At 38.0% G+C, this 20,871-nt stretch overlaps 1 protein-coding gene across 1 annotated transcript in view; it reads right to left on the bottom strand.

Annotated features, from left to right (window-relative positions):
• The window catches only part of tent2 (terminal nucleotidyltransferase 2), a 44,642-nt gene extending 24,614 nt beyond the window's left edge, over positions 1–20,028 (bottom strand). Inside the window, exons 1-9 of the mRNA XM_003216298.4 lie at positions 19,861–20,028; positions 13,915–14,073; positions 13,516–13,632; positions 10,842–11,091; positions 8,771–8,885; positions 8,575–8,666; positions 6,788–6,854; positions 4,177–4,246; positions 1,601–1,677 (exon numbers count right to left, since the gene is read on the bottom strand). Of these exons, the coding sequence (XP_003216346.1) occupies positions 1,601–1,677; positions 4,177–4,246; positions 6,788–6,854; positions 8,575–8,666; positions 8,771–8,885; positions 10,842–11,091; positions 13,516–13,632; positions 13,915–14,036 (910 nt within the window). The 5' untranslated portion in view covers positions 14,037–14,073; positions 19,861–20,028. The remainder of the gene's footprint in view (positions 1–1,600; positions 1,678–4,176; positions 4,247–6,787; positions 6,855–8,574; positions 8,667–8,770; positions 8,886–10,841; positions 11,092–13,515; positions 13,633–13,914; positions 14,074–19,860) is intronic.
• Between the last annotated feature and the right edge of the window lie 843 nt (positions 20,029–20,871).

Raw genomic sequence — 20,871 nt, 5'->3', positions numbered from 1 at the left:
GCCAGCTCAGTGAATACTATGCTCCCTGTGAACATACAACAAAATACCGCAAGGCAAAAAACCAGAAAACAAAGATTGTATAAAAGAATGAAGTTTTCAGAAGAAGGGCATCCTGAACATTTCACATGGTTTCATTTTGCTGTAAATATCTAATTTTGCTATTGCCATTATAATGTAAATCATCATAATGTAACTTGTGTAACTAATCTTTGTTAGAGCTATATTATACTGAAAACATAATGTGACAAATAAAATAGAAACCAGAAAGTGTTATTTCACTATTACAGTCGCCGAGTTACAAACTTCCAACTTACAGGCCACTCATAGTTAAGAATGGGGGTTGGACAATAGGAAGTGAAAGAAATCTACTCTTAGGAAGGGAAATTCACTTTTGACAGTTATCATGGGTGAAAGGTGTCGCCACTGAAGATTTCTCACCAATCCATGTTTCCAAAACAATCCAATTTTTTAAAAATCCAATAATCACAGGGACAGAAAGTGAGGTGAAATCTTCTGAACAGGGGCAGAGACGGCAAAATGAACACAAGTGTGTAAACCCTTCCCTGTGCTACCCAAAGATAGATGGCTGAAGTTACACTTAAAAAATGTTGCTGTTCCAATTTACATACAAATTCAACTTGAGAACAAATCTACAGACCCAAACTTGGGCTCTGCCTGTACTAAGATCTAACCTAACCAAGCCTGACAGATAACTTATCTTCCAACAATTCATTCAAAACTACAGAATGTCCTACGGAGTAAAGTTCTTTCTTTTCTTTCTCTCTTTTTAAATCTCAAAAACTGCTCTTAACTACATACTATCGTTGCATTTGACTAATGGCAACTCTATAAATGAGAGACCTCCAAGTCAATGATCCTGCCCAGCTCTTGCAGACTCAGAGCTGTTGCTTCCTTGATTGAATCTGTCAATCTGGAATGCAGTCTTCCTCTTTCATAAAGCCTCCTACCTGATGAACATTATTGTCTTTTTTAGTGAGTCATGATATGGACAAAGTATGACAGTCTCAGTTTAGTCATCTTGACTAAAAAAAGTACAGGCTTTATTTGCTCTAAAACCCATGTATTTGTATTTTCAGTAGGCCACAGTATCCACAGAACGGTTCTCTAGCACCACAATTTGAATGAGTTGATTTTCTTCCTATCAAATTTCTTTACTTCACCATTATAGGATATATCCTGCTTTGGAACAATAAAAATTCCCTCTAACCCCAAGATCATTCACACTGCCACCACGCACTGGTTTTAACCCACAATAGGAAATTGCACATTTCACCTCTGAATTGTAGAGCTTCCCACTCCCTTACCTTCCCAAATATATTTTCCATAATTCATTGTTTTAATTCTATTTGTAATATAATGTTATTCATAATAAACTATTAACCAATATACAAAACCAATAAGCAGAAACTATTTTTGTAGCCTGATCCTATGCATGTTTCTTGTGATGTAGTAGAGAAATAAAATGGCACACAAAGAAAGGACTCATGCTTAACATACTGAACAGTTTTTAGTTTGCAAACATATTAAGAGCATCTAAGATAATTGAACACACACAGTAAAATGTATGGACTATACTTACTGTATGCATAGGTTCTGAGAAGGAATGTATTTCGTATTCCAACAACATTGTTTACATTCAAGTCAAACTCCACACAGCTGGGAGGGGAAAAAATCAAACTTACACAAGCATTTTTACAAATAATTCAAATTACATAACGTTGTAACTAAAACAATAGTTACTGAAAGTCTTGATTTTCAAATATAAGTGTGTTCTGCCTGCCTTCTGTGTTTTATATGTGTGCACATTCGAACAAAAACATAGCTAGCGTTTTCCATTATTTAGTGACACTAATCTTAAAAGCTGGCTTTCAGTCCTACAATTTCTTGTGCAATATGTTGTCATCAATAACCTGAAATAATGCTGCTGAACAAAAACTGGTATTCTTAACAACACAAAGCATCTCCCACTCAACTGTGACTGCATGCCCCCATATAATTTTCTAGAGTTGCAATTCCAGAAAATCCATGTACTTGCTGTAAGAAAAACGGCCATGGAAACATTTTACTCCAGGTTAATCACAAAACGCAAGCATATGATGACAGTCCTGCAAGTATATGTTAAGCCATAAAACAGGCAGATGTTTTCCAAATACAGTACTACCATTTCTAGCATTCAGCATGTTACAGGTGCAACCCATAGAAGAAAATATGATACCAGTAACATACCTCACTCACTGTGTGGACAATTCCAGATAGTGAGTGATCAAGCTCAAATTCTGTTAAAAATAAACAAAATTGGTACATGCAGGCAGAACCTGGTACTCTTCAGACACTATCTTGAATTTTTGATTGTGCTGCTGAGCGGTGAGTATTTAGTGGTAAAAATGACTTGGGTTTTGCTTACAGGGCATTCACTGTTTTATATGTTTTATATATTGTTGAACAAAGGCAACAATTAAGCTTTGTTCACAATCTGACCTTCAGCTTGCTCCATAGCAACCCACATATTTAAGGAGACACATCATTGATCAAGGTGCTGGGAAAATAGATTCTAGTGAATTCTAAAGCAGAACTGAACAACTTAATATAATTAAAGGAAGTGTAAGGGATTAATCTTAGAGGAAAAACAAAGTCTCCGACAGGTTATGGATAACAATAAAGATATAAAGTCTGCTTCCACTTTACTCAGATAATCAGGAAATCCTAAGTAGCATAGATGCTGCAAATAATCAAATAAATTTACTCTCCTGCTGATACTTAGCCAAAAACCTGGGCAACAACAGGAAAATGCATTTAATCACCACCATTAAATCAAATAAGAATGTTGAAGAAGAGTTATCAGGGACTGCAACAGGGGACAGCAGAAAATGGGGAAGACATAACAGAACAGAAAAACACAATAGAGCAACACCTTGCTGTTACAACTTTTAAACAAAAATAATTCTACAAAAATTAGCCTGTTATGTTAAAAGATCAATGTTGCTGCAAATGTATCATCATCTCTCTCCCTTTTGGAAAACCACGCTGCTTTCTCACTTTTTTGCAGTATTTGTCTCAGGAACACAAGAGGTTATGATGTGCATGAGTACATCTGTAGTGTCTATGCTGACTGACAGCAGCTTTCCGAGGTAGACCATAATGAAATCGCTGTCTACCTGATCTTTCTAAGATGAGATGTCAGCTTTGGATTTGGACTTCTCTGTAGGCAAAACAACATGCCCAACCATTCCTCAATAAAAGAGTGAATCGGAGACATTTGGTACATTTTTAGTTGTATGTAGATTGAGAGCAGAGCTCTGAAATGTTATTTTCATGGGCGGAATCACTGGGTTGCTGTGGGTTTTCCGGGCTGTATGGCCATGTTCCAGAAGGATTTTCTCCAGACGTTTCACCTGTATCTATATGGCAGGCATCCTCAGAGGTTGTGAGGTATGTTGGAAACTATGTAAGTAGGGTTTATATATCTGTTCAATGCTAATCAAGGTGGCCAGTTGAAACATTCACACCTGCCTCAAACAGACAAAGATTTCTTTCTCCCACCCTGAACATTCCACAGATATATAAACCCCATTTGCATAGTTTCCAAAATTCCTCACAACTTCTGAGGATGCCTGCCATAGATGCAGGTGAAACATCAGGAAATAATGCTTCTGGAACATAGCCATACAGCCCAGAAAACTCATAGCAATCCAATAATAATAATAATAATAATAATAATAATAATAATAATAATAATAATAATAAATCATCTTTATTTATATCCTGCCACCATTTCCCCGAAGGGACTCGGAACGGTTTACAAAGGCACTCCAGGGTGCCACATATAATATAAAAATGGTACATAAGAATAAAACAATAACAACAAAATTATAATGACAACTATAACCAACACACATAATATAAAATAAAACTGTTCAATTTTAAAACGCAGTATGTCTATAGATAAAAACTAGCTGACATCAAAATACCAGAAATAATGCATATCTTAAGTTAATCTGAAACTGAGGGAACGGTGGTATGCATTTGAATCATTTCCCATTTACTTTACCAAACAGGCCGATCAATACTAAACTGAAAATCTGTAGGCATGTTTTCATATCATATGCTTGAACTGTTGTCAGAACCTAAGAATTAATGATAATAACAATGGCTTACCTGACTTTGTCCCTGAACTTCACTATTGGCACTTTTGCTCGGATTAACTGAGGTCTCTCAATGAAATTTGCTGAATAAAGAAAAAAGAAAAGTCTACTGATATCTACAAATAAAATAATGTGCAGTAAGCAGAAACATTAAGAAAATTCCAATATAGTTACACAGCTGTCTTTGTGAAGCAAGCAAATAATTTTACAGGTAGTTCCCGAGTTACAAACATCCAATTTACAAACAACTCATAGTTAAAAATGGGGGTTAGACAAAAGGAAGTGAAAGAAATCTACCCTTAGAAAGGAAAACTCACTCCTCAAAGTTATAATGGGTGAAAGGTGTCGCCATTGAAGATTTCTCACCAATCCTTGTTTCCAAAACAAGCCAAATTTTTCAAAACCCAATTATCACAGGGACAGAAAGTGAGGTGAAATCTTTTGAACAGGAGCACAGACAGTAAAACAAAAACTACAGAGGTGTTAACCCTTTCCTATGCTATCCAAAGCTTATATTTATTTATATTTGGCTGGAGTTGCACTTAAAAATATACCTGTTTTGACTTACAAACATATTCTGTTTAAGAACAGACCTTATTTGTAACTTGGGGACTGCTTGTATAAGTACACTAGAACATAAGCACATTTCAAGAAGTCATTTCTATTTAGTTATTGCGTTATTTTTTCTGTCAGCAGGATCTAAATAATTCCCAAGATTAAGACAGGTTGCAATTGGTGCTGAAATAATAGAACCATCACAGATGAATGCTAGCATCTAGAAAATTATCAGGTTTCATATGATATCTGTAATCACAACCCAAATTTTACTTTAATAAAACCTTTCTTTATGCTACAAAGTTTTCCTTGGAGTGACGGTTCTGAATAAGAGCACAGAAAGCTAACTCATGACTTAAACCACCGGCCTATTTAGACTAGTATGAACAGCTCTGACTAGCAGTGATTCTCCAGAGTTTTAGGCTGTTTTCCCCCAGCCCTTTCTTGTGATCCGTGATGGCCTCCCATCCAAATACAAAGCATCCCCAACTCAGCTTCTGAAATCAGAAATCAGAATCTGCTATATTCAGATGAGACCACATGAAACCATATCGCATGCAAAGCAGATTGTCATGGGGGTTGGTTCTATCATGTGGGGGGTCTCTACACCACAAATTTCTGGTATGTGGTTGATGTGACACTTGCCACCCATCAGCTGATTACCTGCATGAGTCATGGGCCAAGGATAGGAGATAAAAAGGACTCTGTTCTATATACTACACTGGATCCAGCTATGCATAACTGTATTTAATACTTTCACTAGGATAAATCAAAACATACTGATTGTAGTCAGTATATGTGGCTCAGGCCGGATGCATTAACCCCATTAACTTGATGACCTTATTGATTTTAAAGATATATCTTTGTCTGAAATAATATTTAAAGGGAGTTATAAGAGTTCTTGTTATTGTACCACAGATGAAAAAAGATGAAGTTACAGATCTGTAATAGTTACAGGAGACAGCTGATTTCTTTCCCTTCATTTTGGCCACTGCTCTCTTCCATGTCAGTACTGGAAGCCTTTAGATTTACTACAAGACAGTCCTGGAATAGCATTGAGTCTTCCTTTTTTCTCTCCAAGATAGCTCTTTACACCAAATCTTTTGCATGCAGCTAGTTCATTTTTCACTTTTAAAATAATAAATAAATAAATAAATAAATAAAACTTTATTTATATACCGTCCTATCTCCCAGAAGGGACTCAGTGCGGTTTACAACAAAGATACAGACATACAATACACAACAATTTAAAAACCCATTATTACACAAAAAATAAAATGTACATTAAAATAGCAATCAGTAAAATCACAGCAGCTTCCAATTGGGATCAATAATGTCATAGGTAACATATTCCTGTAACAGTCCTAATTCCCTCGGTAAATGTTTGCAACAGGAAAATAAGCCAGTCCCCGGATACTATCCTGGAGATTAGTAGGCATAAGCAGGAAAGAAAGCACTGTATTCTCACAGTGAGGAGGGGAAAGGCCTCTTCCATTTATTGCAACAGAATACTGCATTTGACCACACAATAATCATAATTTTTTCCACCCTTTAAAGGGGTGTGACTATTATGTAGTGAAAATGGGCAAGGCTCACAGGGCCCCCCTCAGCTGCCAGCATTACTATTATGTGATGAAAGCATAAATCCCCATTTTGGGACCCCAAAAATGGGGGAAACTTATATGTGGGAGCAACAATTATGCGATGAAATCTGGCATTTGTGTAGCAAAACTAATCAGCATTACAACATCAAATGGCAATGCTTGATCTTTAATATAGCAGTTGGGTCTTGAGCATGTAAGAGGGAGAAATTGAGAAAAGAGGGGGAAAGAGATTGATAGTGCTTCCAGTAAAGATTACTAATAAATCATGGAAAGATACAGAGACAGAACTCTTTAATGAAAATAAAAAGCATGCCATTTAACACCTCAGCACTTGAAGCTCAAAACCCAGTCCAGCTCACCCATCTAAAAAAGCATACATGCAGTCCTAATTATTAAGCTTAGTGTTTTGTTGCAAGCATTTCTAAATTGTTAATAAATACTGTAGAAATGTCTTCTAGAACTTACAAAGTTTCCTACAGAAATGTTTTTGGAGTAAACCAAGTATGTATCTTGCTTCAGTCTTCTGATTAATCTGAAATAAATTGAAGCCATTAATACTCGGGATGTGAATGGAAAATGAGTTAATATTTTACTTCACTTGGAAAAGCCTAAGAAAATAAATGTGTAATCTCATAAGTAAAGAGCAAATGAACAGGAATCAAATCCTATTCAGTTGTTTTTTATTCAGCACAATTACAGTGGTGGGATCAGACAGTGGAGATAAGATCACTAGCTTCATCCATTGCTGTTAATGCTCTTGGACTCTGAACTGCATTTCTACACATGGACAGACAGACCCCTTTCTGTTCAATGAGGATTTTTGTGAAATGTAGAATACTCAATGATCATATCTCTCCCCCTCATGTGATAGTAATTACATCAAGTGGGAGAGAACGAAACAGTTCAAGTCTTCTTTACTTTCACCTTTACCATAACCCAAGTATTTCATGTTACATAACAACTCTGCAATATTTATATTCAACATCCATTGTTTTGTTGCATTCTTTCAACTTGTTCCTAACCCTAAGATAAATCTATCATGAGGTTTCCTTGGCAAGATTTGTTCACAGGGGGTGTTGGCTTATCATTTCCTCTGAGACCAAGATTGTAACTTGTCCAAGGTATCCTAGTGAGTTTCTATGGCCAAATGGGGATTCGAACCCTGGTCCTCCCAGCAGCATAATCCAATACTCAAACCATTACACCACGCTGGCTCACTTCAATATTCATATTTTGGGAAAACACAAGAACAATAATAGCACCCCTTTGAATTATTTTGATACATTGGAACAGGTACATTTAAAGTGTAACTCTGGCCTATATATACAGAGTGTTTGAAAAAGAACTCCCTATTCACAATTTAATTTAAATTTTTCAAACACCCTGTATATATACACATGCATACACACACACACAAACATATATATATAGACTGGCTGGAGTTACACTTTAAAAATGTACCTGTTCCGACTTACCTACAAAACCTATCTTATTTGTAACTTGGGGACTGCCTGTACTGTAATCCATTAGAGCTTTTTCAAGTGCTGTGAATGAAAGCTGGGCATGCTTTTTAAGTGATTAAAACTAATGCCATACATAACATAGGATGCCACTACTTTTAACTAGAATGACAATACCCATTCAGATGACACTGTAATCTTTTCCCCTTCTGTGAAGAGATGGCATTTTAAAGAAACATTTTATCTATCCCTAATTGTCTCTCCCCTCTTCTTTAAACAAATACATAGAAACACAGCAGGCAGTCATTTCCCCAGGATGTATAACTTGTCAACTTTTGAAATGTTCCAGGTGTGAGCTACAGGTGGAAGAATGCTTCCTAGGTACTGAGAAGAAAACAGGTGGATTGCTGAAGTAAGCCATGAGCCTCATCTTATGGGCTTCATGGTCCACCATGTAGAAAAGACCACTATGTAACTGTATGAAAATAACCTTTGATCATGCATAATATAAACTGGGTCAACATCATAATGCAGGACATGATTAAAAGTTAATCCTTTAAGAATTTAATTAGGTTTTGCTTTATTTATTCTCTTTTCAGTAAAGCAATAACACAAGCATGGGTAACAAAATCGTTATTGTTAAATTTGTTAAAGATTTCTAACATTGATTCCCCATCCTATAAAGTTGTGCTCCTTCTAAACGCACTCTCTCCCAAAAGGAAGACAGAAGTTGAGAATTAATCAGTTATATATCATATTGATTATGTGGACAAGCTTTCGTTTTGTACTTACTGGTTCCTCTTTAACCACCAGGCACAAGTCACCATCACTGCTACGAGTACCAAAGCCATTTAGTGAGGATCCAACCAAAAATAGTCTACTATCTGCAGGGCAAGAAATACACAATAGAGTATATGTAATAGAATCTGTCCATGTCTTTAGAAGAAATGATTAATTTAATGTATAATTTTTAAAAATCTCAACATACTTGGAAAGATCTGTTGAATTTCCCTTTGGAGTTGTGTCCGGCAAAGCTCTTTTCTGTTCAAATCATAGACTTGTTGTTGGCATGCTTGAAATAATTCCAGTACCTGTTGACTTAACTTTACATATACAAAACATATAGCTACATTTACTATATAGCTATCCATACAATCTGTTAAAACTGTTATAAAGAATAGGAGTTTGTTGGCTGCCTCGACTAGAACAGCCCACTGAATTAATGCTGATTCAACAATCAACACAAAGATAAATTCAATGATTTAACTCTAATCAGGATTAACAACAGAATCCAGGCCATTCTAAGCCAACTTAGGTCCCATATTGGGAGAAAGGTGAAATATAAAATAAATATATTTTCTAAATGTATGCTATTGATATAATACACTGTATGTAAATATTATTTGTAAGCCACTCTAAGTCCCCTTCGGGGTGAGGAAGGACAGGATATAAATGTAGTAAATAAATAAATAAATGCAGTGCAGTGTGTGCATATGCAGACTTTCCAGACAGTTGCTTTCTCTAAGGTCATCTGTCGGATTGGTTCAAGAACTTACTGCAAATAAAACAATGTAGCCAGTGCATGGCTAGACAGGTTAGCCTACCTTCCTCAATTTTTCTCTTTTAAAGATCAGTTATCGAAACAAAGGGATTTAGCCTTGAAAATAATAAAACTACAAAAAGCAATATTTGATTCCATGTGAAAATTGGTTTTGGCCACAATCACAAAAAAATGTTGCTGAAAAAACTGGTGCATGCATAGCATCACTACTGTTGCCATTGTATAGTCCACACTGGGGAGATTCTGCTTTAAAACATGTAACTTGAAAGACAGGACTTCAGTGAATTATTCGCAAATTATTTCTGATATAAACCCTGACATGCGTGCTGAGCTTGGAAAGTTATGTTTTAAAAATAATTAGGGATACTAATAAGACTCAGTCTTCCCCTCAAAAAGTCCCAGTTACTTATCTTCATGCTTATACCTTTTTTAAAAAAATAACTCTTTAGTTGCCCTTTTCTCTAAGTGGGCAACATACCTCTTTCTAGTTTTTAAATTTTAAATAAACACCTAAATGCTATAAAAACTGATTGTCAGTGACACCGCCATCCACCTAATTCCTGTTACTAATATTATTCATCTCCTGCTTTTTTCCCACCTTACACCAGTTTAAATAAGCATACTGCAGTTAAAAATTAACAACATACAAAAGCTAAAAAGTAATTAAATAAACATAAAATAAAACTAGTTACAGCAAATTAAGAAAACAACAACACATCACCTCAATACCTTGAGGAACAAAAGGAGGACCACTGTGACTAGCGCAAATAAGCATCTGAACAATAAAATATTCCTTCTTCTACTAGTTAATGAAGCTACACCATCTCTGAGACTGGATGCCCAGATCCACAAGGGAAGGCTTTCTTTCAGTCGTGCCACCTTCACAGCTCACTGCTCTCTCCCTCTGGATGTCCCTTCCTAAAGAAGCTAGCCTGGCATTTTTTTTATTATCGCTGGCAGACAAAGACATTTCTACTCATATAGGTTTTTAATATGTAATTACTCCCAGGAGACAAACTGAGTTCCAAGCTCTGTTTCTTATGTTTTTACTTCTTGTATATTTTGAAAATAATTTATATGGTTTTTAATTATTCTTTAAAAATTCTATTGTTTTACCTTTAAGCCACCATAGGTACCACTTTCAAAGAAAGGAAGCCTAAAATTAAAACAAATTCCCCCTACAATTAATGACTTTACTGCAGTATAGGCAATGATGGGTCAGAGATGTCCCTTATATCTTTCTAACACAGCAGTATTTTGTTGCTGTTTAATTCTTCCCAACTCAAAATGATGCAACTGTTCTTATACTGCCAGATGCAAGAAAATTCCAATAAAGCATAGATCCTTAGTATGGTGGCTGCTCTATAATATTTGCTCAATTTTTCTTGGCAGACTTCAGCTACACTATTAAATCTAACACCCAGCTTGGGAATTGCTGCTTTACAGAGAAAACAGAGCTACAAGAAAAAACTAAAGCAGCGTCTTTAATCAATCTTACCTTATCTTTGGCCACAGGGAGTGCAGTTTCTATGGGTTCGGGAAAGGAAGCTTCTTGTAAGGGTGGCACACATCCTGTCAAGTCAGAAATGTAGTGTGCTTGAAATAATGGCGAAGAAATAGATCCAGGGAATGACCGCCTATGATCTTCTGGCAAAGGCACTACTTGGTTAGCTGAAGTTAATTCATGGTGAGGTGAATGAAATCGCTGGCGTTTGGCTTCATAAGAAACATTTTGTTCTTTCAGCCTCCTAAAGAATATAAAAGAAAAGCCAGTTATTAAAAGCAAGGGAAAACACGTGCTGATTGAAAACACCCCTAAAAATGCCATTTGAGCACTGTGACTATTTCAGCAGGATTGTGTAGTAATTTTTTAAAAGTGAAATGCCCTTCTCATGCAGAGTAAATCAACTTTTTTTCTGTACTCTCTGTTTAAAAGAGTAGCAATATATCATCAAAAGAGTGCTGCAGTGAGAAGTTGTGAGCAATGTATACCCAATGATAAGGGAAGAGACTGAAAAACTTACCACAATAGCCATTCAAAATGTAGAATCTGTCTGTGTAGGTTTAGACTGTACAGACAATAAAATATTTCATCTGGGCAAAAAACCCGCTCTATTTCATTTGGCAATATTTAAAGAGTAATGCAGTTGTAGTCAACCTGTACTTCAAAATGTTTTTAACAACCTTCAAAAACATGAATTCATTTCTTTCAGAACTGAATCATGTATAATGAACAGAATTTCACCTGTGCAAAATTTACGTTGTCAATTTACTTTCAACTCTGGGAATACTGGCAAAAAGTCCTATCACAATTTCAGAAATCAGCCAACTTCCTGTAGCAATAAGACTGCTAGAGTTCACAGAGAGGTCATTATGGCAACCTAACTCCTAATGGTAACAGAAGAGATACAGAATATGGGTGCATCTAGACCAGACCTCTTCAACATACAGCCTTCCAGGTGTTCATGCCTCCAGCTCCTAGAAGCCCTAGCCAGCTTGTTCAATGGTCAAGAATTCTAGTGTGCCACAAGTTGAAAAGGCCTGACCTAGGAGGACTTCATCACATGCAATCTCCCCATCCTGTTTCTAAACAGTTTCCCTCATGAAGCATCATAGAGCCCATCAAACAACACAGACTTCCGCCTCTTGTCCGTGATGCTTTCTCAGGGAACTGTTTTAGAAGCGTTTAGAAACTGGGGACGGTGGGAGGAGGGATAAATCATTTTCTGAGCTTATGATTTGTGTGGAAACGGGAGAAAATGGGGGGAAACACATGGGATGGGATCTGTCAAATTTGCCCATGTTGAATCACTTCAGTGACATTCCTATGGGAAATCTCCCATTAAGTACTGACATTTCTCTCCCAAAATCCTGCTTCATGAGTCTGGCATGGTAATTTCTTTTAAATAAATGAAACATTAGGAATACCATAAGTTCATAATATCACCACTTTGTTTTTTCCTATCATTTCTCCTTAATAGTAATCTTGGCTTTCGAAATTGTGCTACTGCTAGTTTTTAAACTTTATTTTCTCTTTTTTTTCTTACCAACTACAGTAAGTTCTAGTGCTTAGTGGGTTTCGGACTTCTGCGACTGAGAGTAAGGAGATTTGGAGGGAAAGAAGAGGGGCCCAGAGAAGGTGTGTCTGCCTTAAAAATGATGCCTTCTGTCTCTTCTACAGACAGTTGAGCTTCGAGGCGGGAGGTGATCCTGTGAGATGGAGTTAAGTAAATTCTCTGTCTTCTTTAAAGACAGAATCCTACACAAAAAGGACAATGCTGCACGCAAAGAATATGATTTACCCCGTTTCCCCCAGCTCTGTCTGATGAAGTCCCTAGAATGAATGCAGCTTAATACGACTTTAAATGCAATGGTTCAATGCTATGGAATCAAGGGAACTATAGTTTGGTGAGGCACCAATACCCCTTGGCAGAATAAGATAAGGAGCTTGTAAAACTATAATTCTCAGGATTCCATAGCAACTGGTTCCTGTCGGTTAGGTTTGGCAAGTGAGGCTAAACCCAGGCATCATGGATTGGTCCTCCCAGCAATCCCAAAAACTGCTGGGTTCAAATGGAATAAATAGCAAATTATACGCAGTAAAAATCATTTGGAAGTCCAAACCTCCAGATTTGACTGTGCAGAAAAACAAAATCCTAAAACTTAGTGAACAATTTCCTTGTCATATTAACCTATGAATATCAATTATAGTGAAGAAAACCTACATTTAAAAATCCAATGTGGTATTTACATTTTTAAAGCTATGAGGTGCTACTTAGCAATTAGATTTGTATAGTTGACCCTTCATATTTGCAGATTTGATTATTCATTGATGTGATTAATATTTTCTCCCGAGGAATCTCGACATTCTGCAGTGCGACTCCACGGTCAATTTTCTACCACAAAGTTGCACTACAGGGCATTGATATTCCTAGAGAGAACACTCTTCTAGGCATCCGTAGGTCCTCAAGTGTGATTCTATGATCAAATTCAAGCAGAAGGTGACTGTAGAGTTGTCTTGTGTTGGAGGTCCCAAGAGAGAAATGTTCTCAAGTAAAAAAAATAGTGGTTTTATTCATGGTTTTCAATTTTTGTGGAGGTCATGAGCTCATAATTCAAAACTGTATCATAACAAGACTTATTTTAGATATTATACATAAAAAACCACTTACTTTCTGCCTCTGAATGATGTAGGTGCAGCTGATGTATGCACCGGGCTGCCATTTCTATAGGCAAAAGATGGTGGTGAAACAGGTGGGATGCTTGAAAGATTGTGAGTCAACCGGGATCTAGGATGATTAAATTATGGTATCATCACTCCTAGTATTATTGAAGTTTTTTTCAAAATATGAACAATCACACATTTTAAGCAAATGAGTCTTAAATCTCTCTTCAATTACATTATAGAAGACTATACAAACAAAGAAAGAATTCCTAAAAGCCAATTTGACAATTAAATTACTTATCTACAACAGTTCATGTAATATTAGTATCAAGCACAAAAGCACAAGTCATTCAATCTTTATGGGACACATCATTCAAACTTCATATTAAAGTTCCACCATACTTACACTGGACTATGGAACTGTTGGTGAACAACAACAGGAGGTATGTTCACTGGAAGATTAATGAAGTATTGCTGGTGTTCTAGAGGAAAGGGTGGACGCCCCAAGATGGAAGAATTTGGGAACATGCTCTTCTATGCCGAATGTAAACATGTATTCTTCTACCTACAGAAAATATTTTAGAAATCCTGAAATTGGGCAACTAAAAAAAAATCCACTCATACTGCTTACTTATGAAAATTGATACCACAAAACAGTACAGTAATATAATTTTAATTTCAGGCAAATCAGAAGCATTCTCTGAATATCATTTCTCTGTATATACAGTCTACCCTCCATATCAACAGATCCTGAAACTACAGATTCAGGCATCACAGCTTGAAACTGTTCCAAAAAATCCCATAAATCTTTCAGTATAAATCTTTCCAAACCTTCCTGTCTAGCTCCCTTTATTGCAATGATTCCCAACCCTTGGTCCTCCAGGTGTTTTGGACTTCAGCTCCCACAATTCCTAACAGCTGGTAAGATGACTGGGATTTCTGGGCATTGAAGTCCAAAACACCTGGAGGACCAAAGGTTGGGAACTACTGCTTTACTGTGAGAAGTTCCAGTTTATTCATCTCTTTCCTTGGTGTTTAACTACTGATTCTTTAAGTAGTTTTTTTTTACAGTTGTCAAGTTTGCTCAGTAGCTTTTCAAGGTTAACTTTAACAAAGGGCTTTCAGATCAGCCTCACTCACATTCTTGTTGATGCTCCAAAAAGCTTGAGACTGTATCTAGCTTTAATCATGTGTTCTACCAGTTGGCAGAGGACAGACATTAGGCCAACAAACCAGCCTAATTTGTGCTATAATCATTATACATTGAACTGCCAATATGGTTAATATTTTAATATAAATCTATAGTATCAGGACACTTTTCAACCAGACCTGTACATAGTATAAGTTGGGTATCTCTTAACTGAAATGTTTGGGTCCAGAAGTGTTTTGATTTTGAATTTTATTTTGGAATAACTGTATTTGCATATACATACATGACATACCGTGGAGATCTAAACACAAAACTCATGTTTTATATACACCTTATACACATAGCCAGAAAGTGATTTTATAAAATATTTCAAAATAATTTTGTGCATGAAATAAAGGTTGTGTTTACTGAAGCATTAAAAAGCAAATGTGTCATTATCTCAGCCACCCATGGAAATGATTTTGGGGTATTTCAGATGCTAAACCTACAATTCAATTTCTCAACATAAATGTTGTATAGTTGGAAAATAACAACAATTTGATGACGGCACCAGAGAGACATTTTAAGTTCAGAAAAAATAGTCAAGAGGGATAAGGACATTTATGGAGCATAAAGCCACAAATGGATAGTCTTAAGGATAGTAGCTTTCTCTGGCTGTCAGCTTCCTGCAATGGTTTGAGTAATATATTGGCCATGATACTGGAAGTTACGTACACCCATCATGTTCTGCTTGTAGGTTTTTAAAAATATACAACTGGCCAATATGGAATACTAGATGCTGAACTATATAGGGCTATAATATGATCAGATACAATTCTTCTTATATTCTTTCTAGTCCTTTTTATGTCCAATACATTTCTTACGCTGCTGTCGATTTCCTGATGTAGAGGAAAGATGCAAACCCACTACTACTGCTGTCTCTGTGTTTTCTGAAGAGATATGGTGTTTTCTCTTCTGAACATAGTTGTTTTTCAAAAAAGACCAATACAGCATTACTGCTGCTGACTCTATAAACAGCCATTGGAAGAAGCCATTATTTATCTCCAACATGCACTCTATTTAAAAGGGTTGCCTCTTTCTCTTCTGAAGATTTTTGCAGAAGTGGGGAATTACATAAGGACAAAACCCACAGCGTTCCTTCTCCTCTTTCCTGAAGAAAAGTGGATATAGTGTTGCTTCTATGAGCTCCAGAAGTGTTAGGTCAGCTGTGTATTGTTTACTGAAATTACCTCATAAGGGGAAAAAAACTGGGAAAAGGGGAGGAATTTCTGCTTTCATAAATGACAGCCATGCCTTACCATGGTTTCATGCAAGAAGAGAAACGAAACTTCTTCTGCCTACTTTTTGCAGAAAACAGCAAGAATGCATGTCTGGCACTTTCTTCCAATTCAGAAGAGAGAAACTTATTTTCCTCTCCTGTTTGTTATATGCATGCCCCACCCTTTCCCAGAAAGATCAATTTGGAGAAACAATCTCTTGTTGCCTCTCCCCAGAAAGAACTGAAATGAAGAGGGAGTGAAGTCCCCAGCACCAGCACCACCACTTTTTCACAGAGAAAAAAAAGTACATAGCTTTCTCTCCCAATAAGGATTTTTGCAAGAAAGTAGCTTTCTTTTCCCAAGAAAGGCCAATTTGATACAATTTGAGATTTTTAAATGAAGTACAATATTGTTCCTCAAAGGAGCCTTCACTACCAACAAGGCAAGTTGTATCTTGCACGTCCATCATAGGTGCCTCATCTTTTAATTACAGTAGAGTCTCACTTATCCAACATAAACGGGCCGGCAGAACGTTGGATAAGTGAATATGTTGGATAATAAGGAGAGATTAAGGAAAAGCCTATTAAACATCAAATTAGGTTATGATTTTACAAATTAAGCACCAAAACATCATGTTATACAACAAATTTGACAGAAAAAGTAGTTCAATATGCAGTAATGCTATGTAGTAATTACTGTGTTTACGAATTTAGCACCAAAATATCACGATATATTGAAAACATTAACTACAAAAATGCATTGGATAATCCAGAACGTTGGATAAGTGAGTGTTGGATAAGTGAGACTCTACTGTATGTGAGAATACATAAATACTGATCATCTTTTTAAATGGCCCTAGCTGTCATTCACAGACACTGTATGGCACCTGCACCAACCATGTTAAACATCAATATCCATAAGAACCAAGCATTTCCATAACACACATTTTTTCTAGTTTAAGAAAATAAAAAACAATCTTAGAATGTGTAAACCACCTACTGCTACCCATTAACAGTGATGGACAAATTCTCTTTCACAAAAACATACCCACCCAAGAGATGATATTTTCCCAACCCAATTGGCACATCTGGAATAAAGGATGGACTAACCTAGGGCCCTTCCACACAGCCATATAACTCAGAATATCAAGGCAGAATAACCCACAATATATACTTTGAACTGGATTATCTGAGTCCACACTGTCACTAGGGCCAACGATCAGAGATTCTGGGAGCTGAAGCCAAATCGAGCCATGTGTCTGAGGCATTTCTCCAATTAGTTTTCGGGCAAAATACAAGGTGATGGTTTTGACCTTTAAAGCCCTACATAGTGCCTCATCACACTACAGCATGAATCCACTTTAATCCGGTTTTTGCCTCCTGCAGAATTCCGGGGTTTGTAGTTTGGTGAAGCCCAGAACCTGTCCCACCTGAGATGTTTGAAGACCCTTCCTAAAGTGGATTTAAAGTAGATCCAAACACTAGTGTGATGAGGTCCATGGTTTGGGTCCAAGTTATCTAAAGGATCGCCTTCACCCATACAATCTGTACCACACACTTTTGTCTTCTGGGGAGCGCCAGCTCCAACCAGCCAGAATCACCATCCAGAGGACCTTTTCATGAGCCACCCCAAGGCTGTGGAACAATCTGCCAGTAGAGCTCTGACAGCTAAATCAGCTCTCGGAATTTAAGACACGAGTAAAGACCTGTCTCTTCCAGCAGACCTACCCAGACAGTCTTTGAACATATATATGAATTTTTATGCATGTCCTTGGTTTAATCTCTGTTTTGCCCGTTTTAATACATATTCCATAGAGATACTTTTGGAAAGGCATGACCTTGTAGAGATCATAACCTTTTGGACAACTGGAATCTCCATAACCTTTTGGAGAAAAATGGCATTCACAACTATTTGAAAACCATAATCTTTTGTAAAAGTATGATCTTCCAGAGAAGAGCCAAAAACTCATTTGAGTAAAATCTTCTCTTTAGTGGTATATAACCACATGTACTTATACAAGGCAATTTGGCTTTCAGGTATTAGACTGATAACCTAGCTGTCTCAGATCTGTTAGGAACAGAGATTATGCCAATGCACAAAATACAGCAGTTCTTCAGAAGTGTTCTTTTCAGTGCCTAAAAACATCTACTCTCCCATAAAACATCTTGTTTTTATATCATGCTCCCAAGAGACAAAAATAAAGTAGACTTCATTAAAAGTAACATATCTGGCTTACTCACAACCTTATAATCAACAGCAACATGAGTTTGCTCTTAACAGTCCAAAATCTATTAGTGTCTCTGTGTTATAAAACGGAGTCTGAAATCTGAGCAGTCCCAGATCTGATCATGTGGTCTGCAGCCCCTCCCATAACTTCAAGAAACATTGAGTAAAGGGAAAGCTGCATACCAGAACATACATATACAATACAGTAAGCAAACAGAATCATATACAAAACAAATTATTAGTGGAGGCTTGAAGAAGGTTGCTATTTCCAACAGATATGTTTTGGCATGTAACTTTTATGGAGGTACATTTTAGTGTATTTGTTGTGTTTTTGCTGTGTTGATGTATTTTAATTGTTTTGTAACCTGCCTCAAGCCATGAGGAGAGGCAGATAAGAAATAAAATTGTTATTATTTTGTAAATTAAGCCATAAAGCAGACTCTATTCCTTTGGGGATTTTGTTTTTCAAGTCCCAGAAGCCTCTATTGCTTTGAGCAATGATCAGGAATTCACAAAGCCAAAGTCTAAAACAATTGGGGGACCAATATGTTGTTGAGGGCTTTCATGGCCGAAATCACTGAGTCGTTGTGAGCCTTCTGGGCTGTATGGCCTTGTTCCAGAATCATTATCTCCTGACGTTTTACCCACATCTATGGCAGGCATCCTCAGAGATTGTGAGGTCTGTTGGAAACTAGGCAAAGTGGGGTTTATATATCTGTGGAATGTCCAAGGTGGGAAGAACTCTTGTCTGCTTGAGGCAGGTGTGAATGTTGCAATTGGCCAGCTTGATTAGCACTGAATGCCCTTGCAGCTTCAAAGCCTGGCTGCTTCCTGCCTGGGGGAATCCTTTGTTGGGAGGTGTTAGCTGGCCCTGATAGTAGAACACTTGATGAGCCAACATGGGAACAGTATATTATTTGAGAACACAAAAAAGCTGGACCACTCTAACAACCACCATGTCAGACTACACAGGGAAGCCATTGAAATCCACATGCATGTGGACAATTTCATCAGAAAGGAGAAATCCACGAAAATGAACAAAATCTGGCTAGCAGTATTTAAAAAAAAACCCCTCTAAAATCAGGCCAGTAAATAAAAAACAACATTCAGAAAACATAGGAATTCCAGACATGAAATAATCAGGGCCAGCGAACACCTCCTAACAAAAGATTCCCCCAGGCAGGAAGCAGCCAGGCTTGAAGCTGCAAGAGTATTCAATATTAATCAAGGTGGCCAACTGCAAGATACAAACTTGCCTCAAGCAGACAAGAGTTCTTTCTCCCACCCTGGGCATTCCACAGATATATAAATCCCACTTGCCTAGTTTCCAACAGACCTCACAACCTCTGAGGATGCCTACCATAGACGTGGGCAAAACGTGAGGAGAGAATGCTTCTGGAACAGGCATGGGCAAACTTCAGCCCTCCGGGTGTTTTGGACTTCAACTCCCACCATCCCTAACAGCCTCAGTCCCCTTCCTTTTCCCCCTCAGCCTCTTAAGCTGTTAGGGATGGCGGGAGTTGTAGTCCAAAACACCTAGAGGGAAGGCCCAAATTTGACGGTGCCTGCTCTATAGCATTCAGCCCCACCTTCTGAGAGGCCCTCGGAGCAGAGGCCGTTCCCTTGGAAACAGGCCCAGCAGCGCCGGCGCTGGGCCAGGCATTCGAGCGCTCCCCTCCCGCCCTCCCTTTCTTCCCCGGAGGCTCCCCTCACTTACACGGCCGGCCCAGCGCGTTCCCAAGCCCTCGGCCTCCTTTCCAGCCTTCCTGCCTTCCCCACTCTCTGGCGAAAAAGGGGAGAGAAGGCGGGGCCGTGCGGAAGTGCGCCGGAACTGCTTGCAGGAGGTCATCCCTATGGCGGAGCCTCCGCGCAACCCCGGATCCAGAGCGGTCGCGGCCGGAAGTGACGACATCACCTAGGGCAGTCGGCCCTGTCTCTTGCTTTCGAAAGAGCAATCGCTTAGCAAAACCTCCGCGCATGCGCATTGGCCAGGGGTTTTTCCCAGTTGACTAGGTTGACTGCGTTCCGGCTTTAAAGCACCGGATCCACCCTGATCTTCGAAAGGCCCTTCCACACAGTCATATAACCCAGAATATCAAGGCAGATAATCCACAATATCTGCTTGAACTGGGGCCTTGATATTTTCTACCTTGATGTTCTGAGATATAGGGCTGTGTGGAAGGGCCCATATATTCTAGTTCAAAGCAGTTAATATGGGATTTTATTCAGCTGTGTGGAAAGGGCCTAAAATAAACCAGTTCGAAGCAGGTATTTTAGGATTTTCTGCCTTGATATTCTGGATTATATGGCTGTGTGGAAGGGCCCTGGGTTATCTGGGTCCACACTGCGATATAATCCAGTTCAGTTGGATTTGATACAGCTTTGTGGAAGCTTCTTTGAACATTGGTTTTTCTGGCCTAGACAAGACTTGCTCAGGGCCCTTCCAGACAGGCCCTATATCCCAGGATCTGATCCCAGATTTTCTGCTTTAAACTGGATTATATGAGACCCCACTACCAGATAATCTGGGGCCCCTTCCACACAGCTGTATAAAATCCCATATTATCTGCTTTTAACTGGGTTATATGGCAGTGTGGACTCAGATAACCCAGTTCAAAGCTGATATTGTGGATTATCTGCCTTGATACTCTGGGTTATATGGCTATGTGGAAGGGCCCCGGGCCCCCTTCCACACAGCTGAATAAAATCCCACATTTTCTGCTTTGAA

Source organism: Anolis carolinensis, chromosome 2, assembly GCF_035594765.1.
Source record: "Anolis carolinensis isolate JA03-04 chromosome 2, rAnoCar3.1.pri, whole genome shotgun sequence".
Lineage (NCBI taxonomy): Eukaryota > Metazoa > Chordata > Lepidosauria > Squamata > Dactyloidae > Anolis > Anolis carolinensis.
The sequence above is the reverse complement of the archived record's forward strand: the minus strand, read 5'-3'. Positions and strand labels throughout refer to the sequence as shown.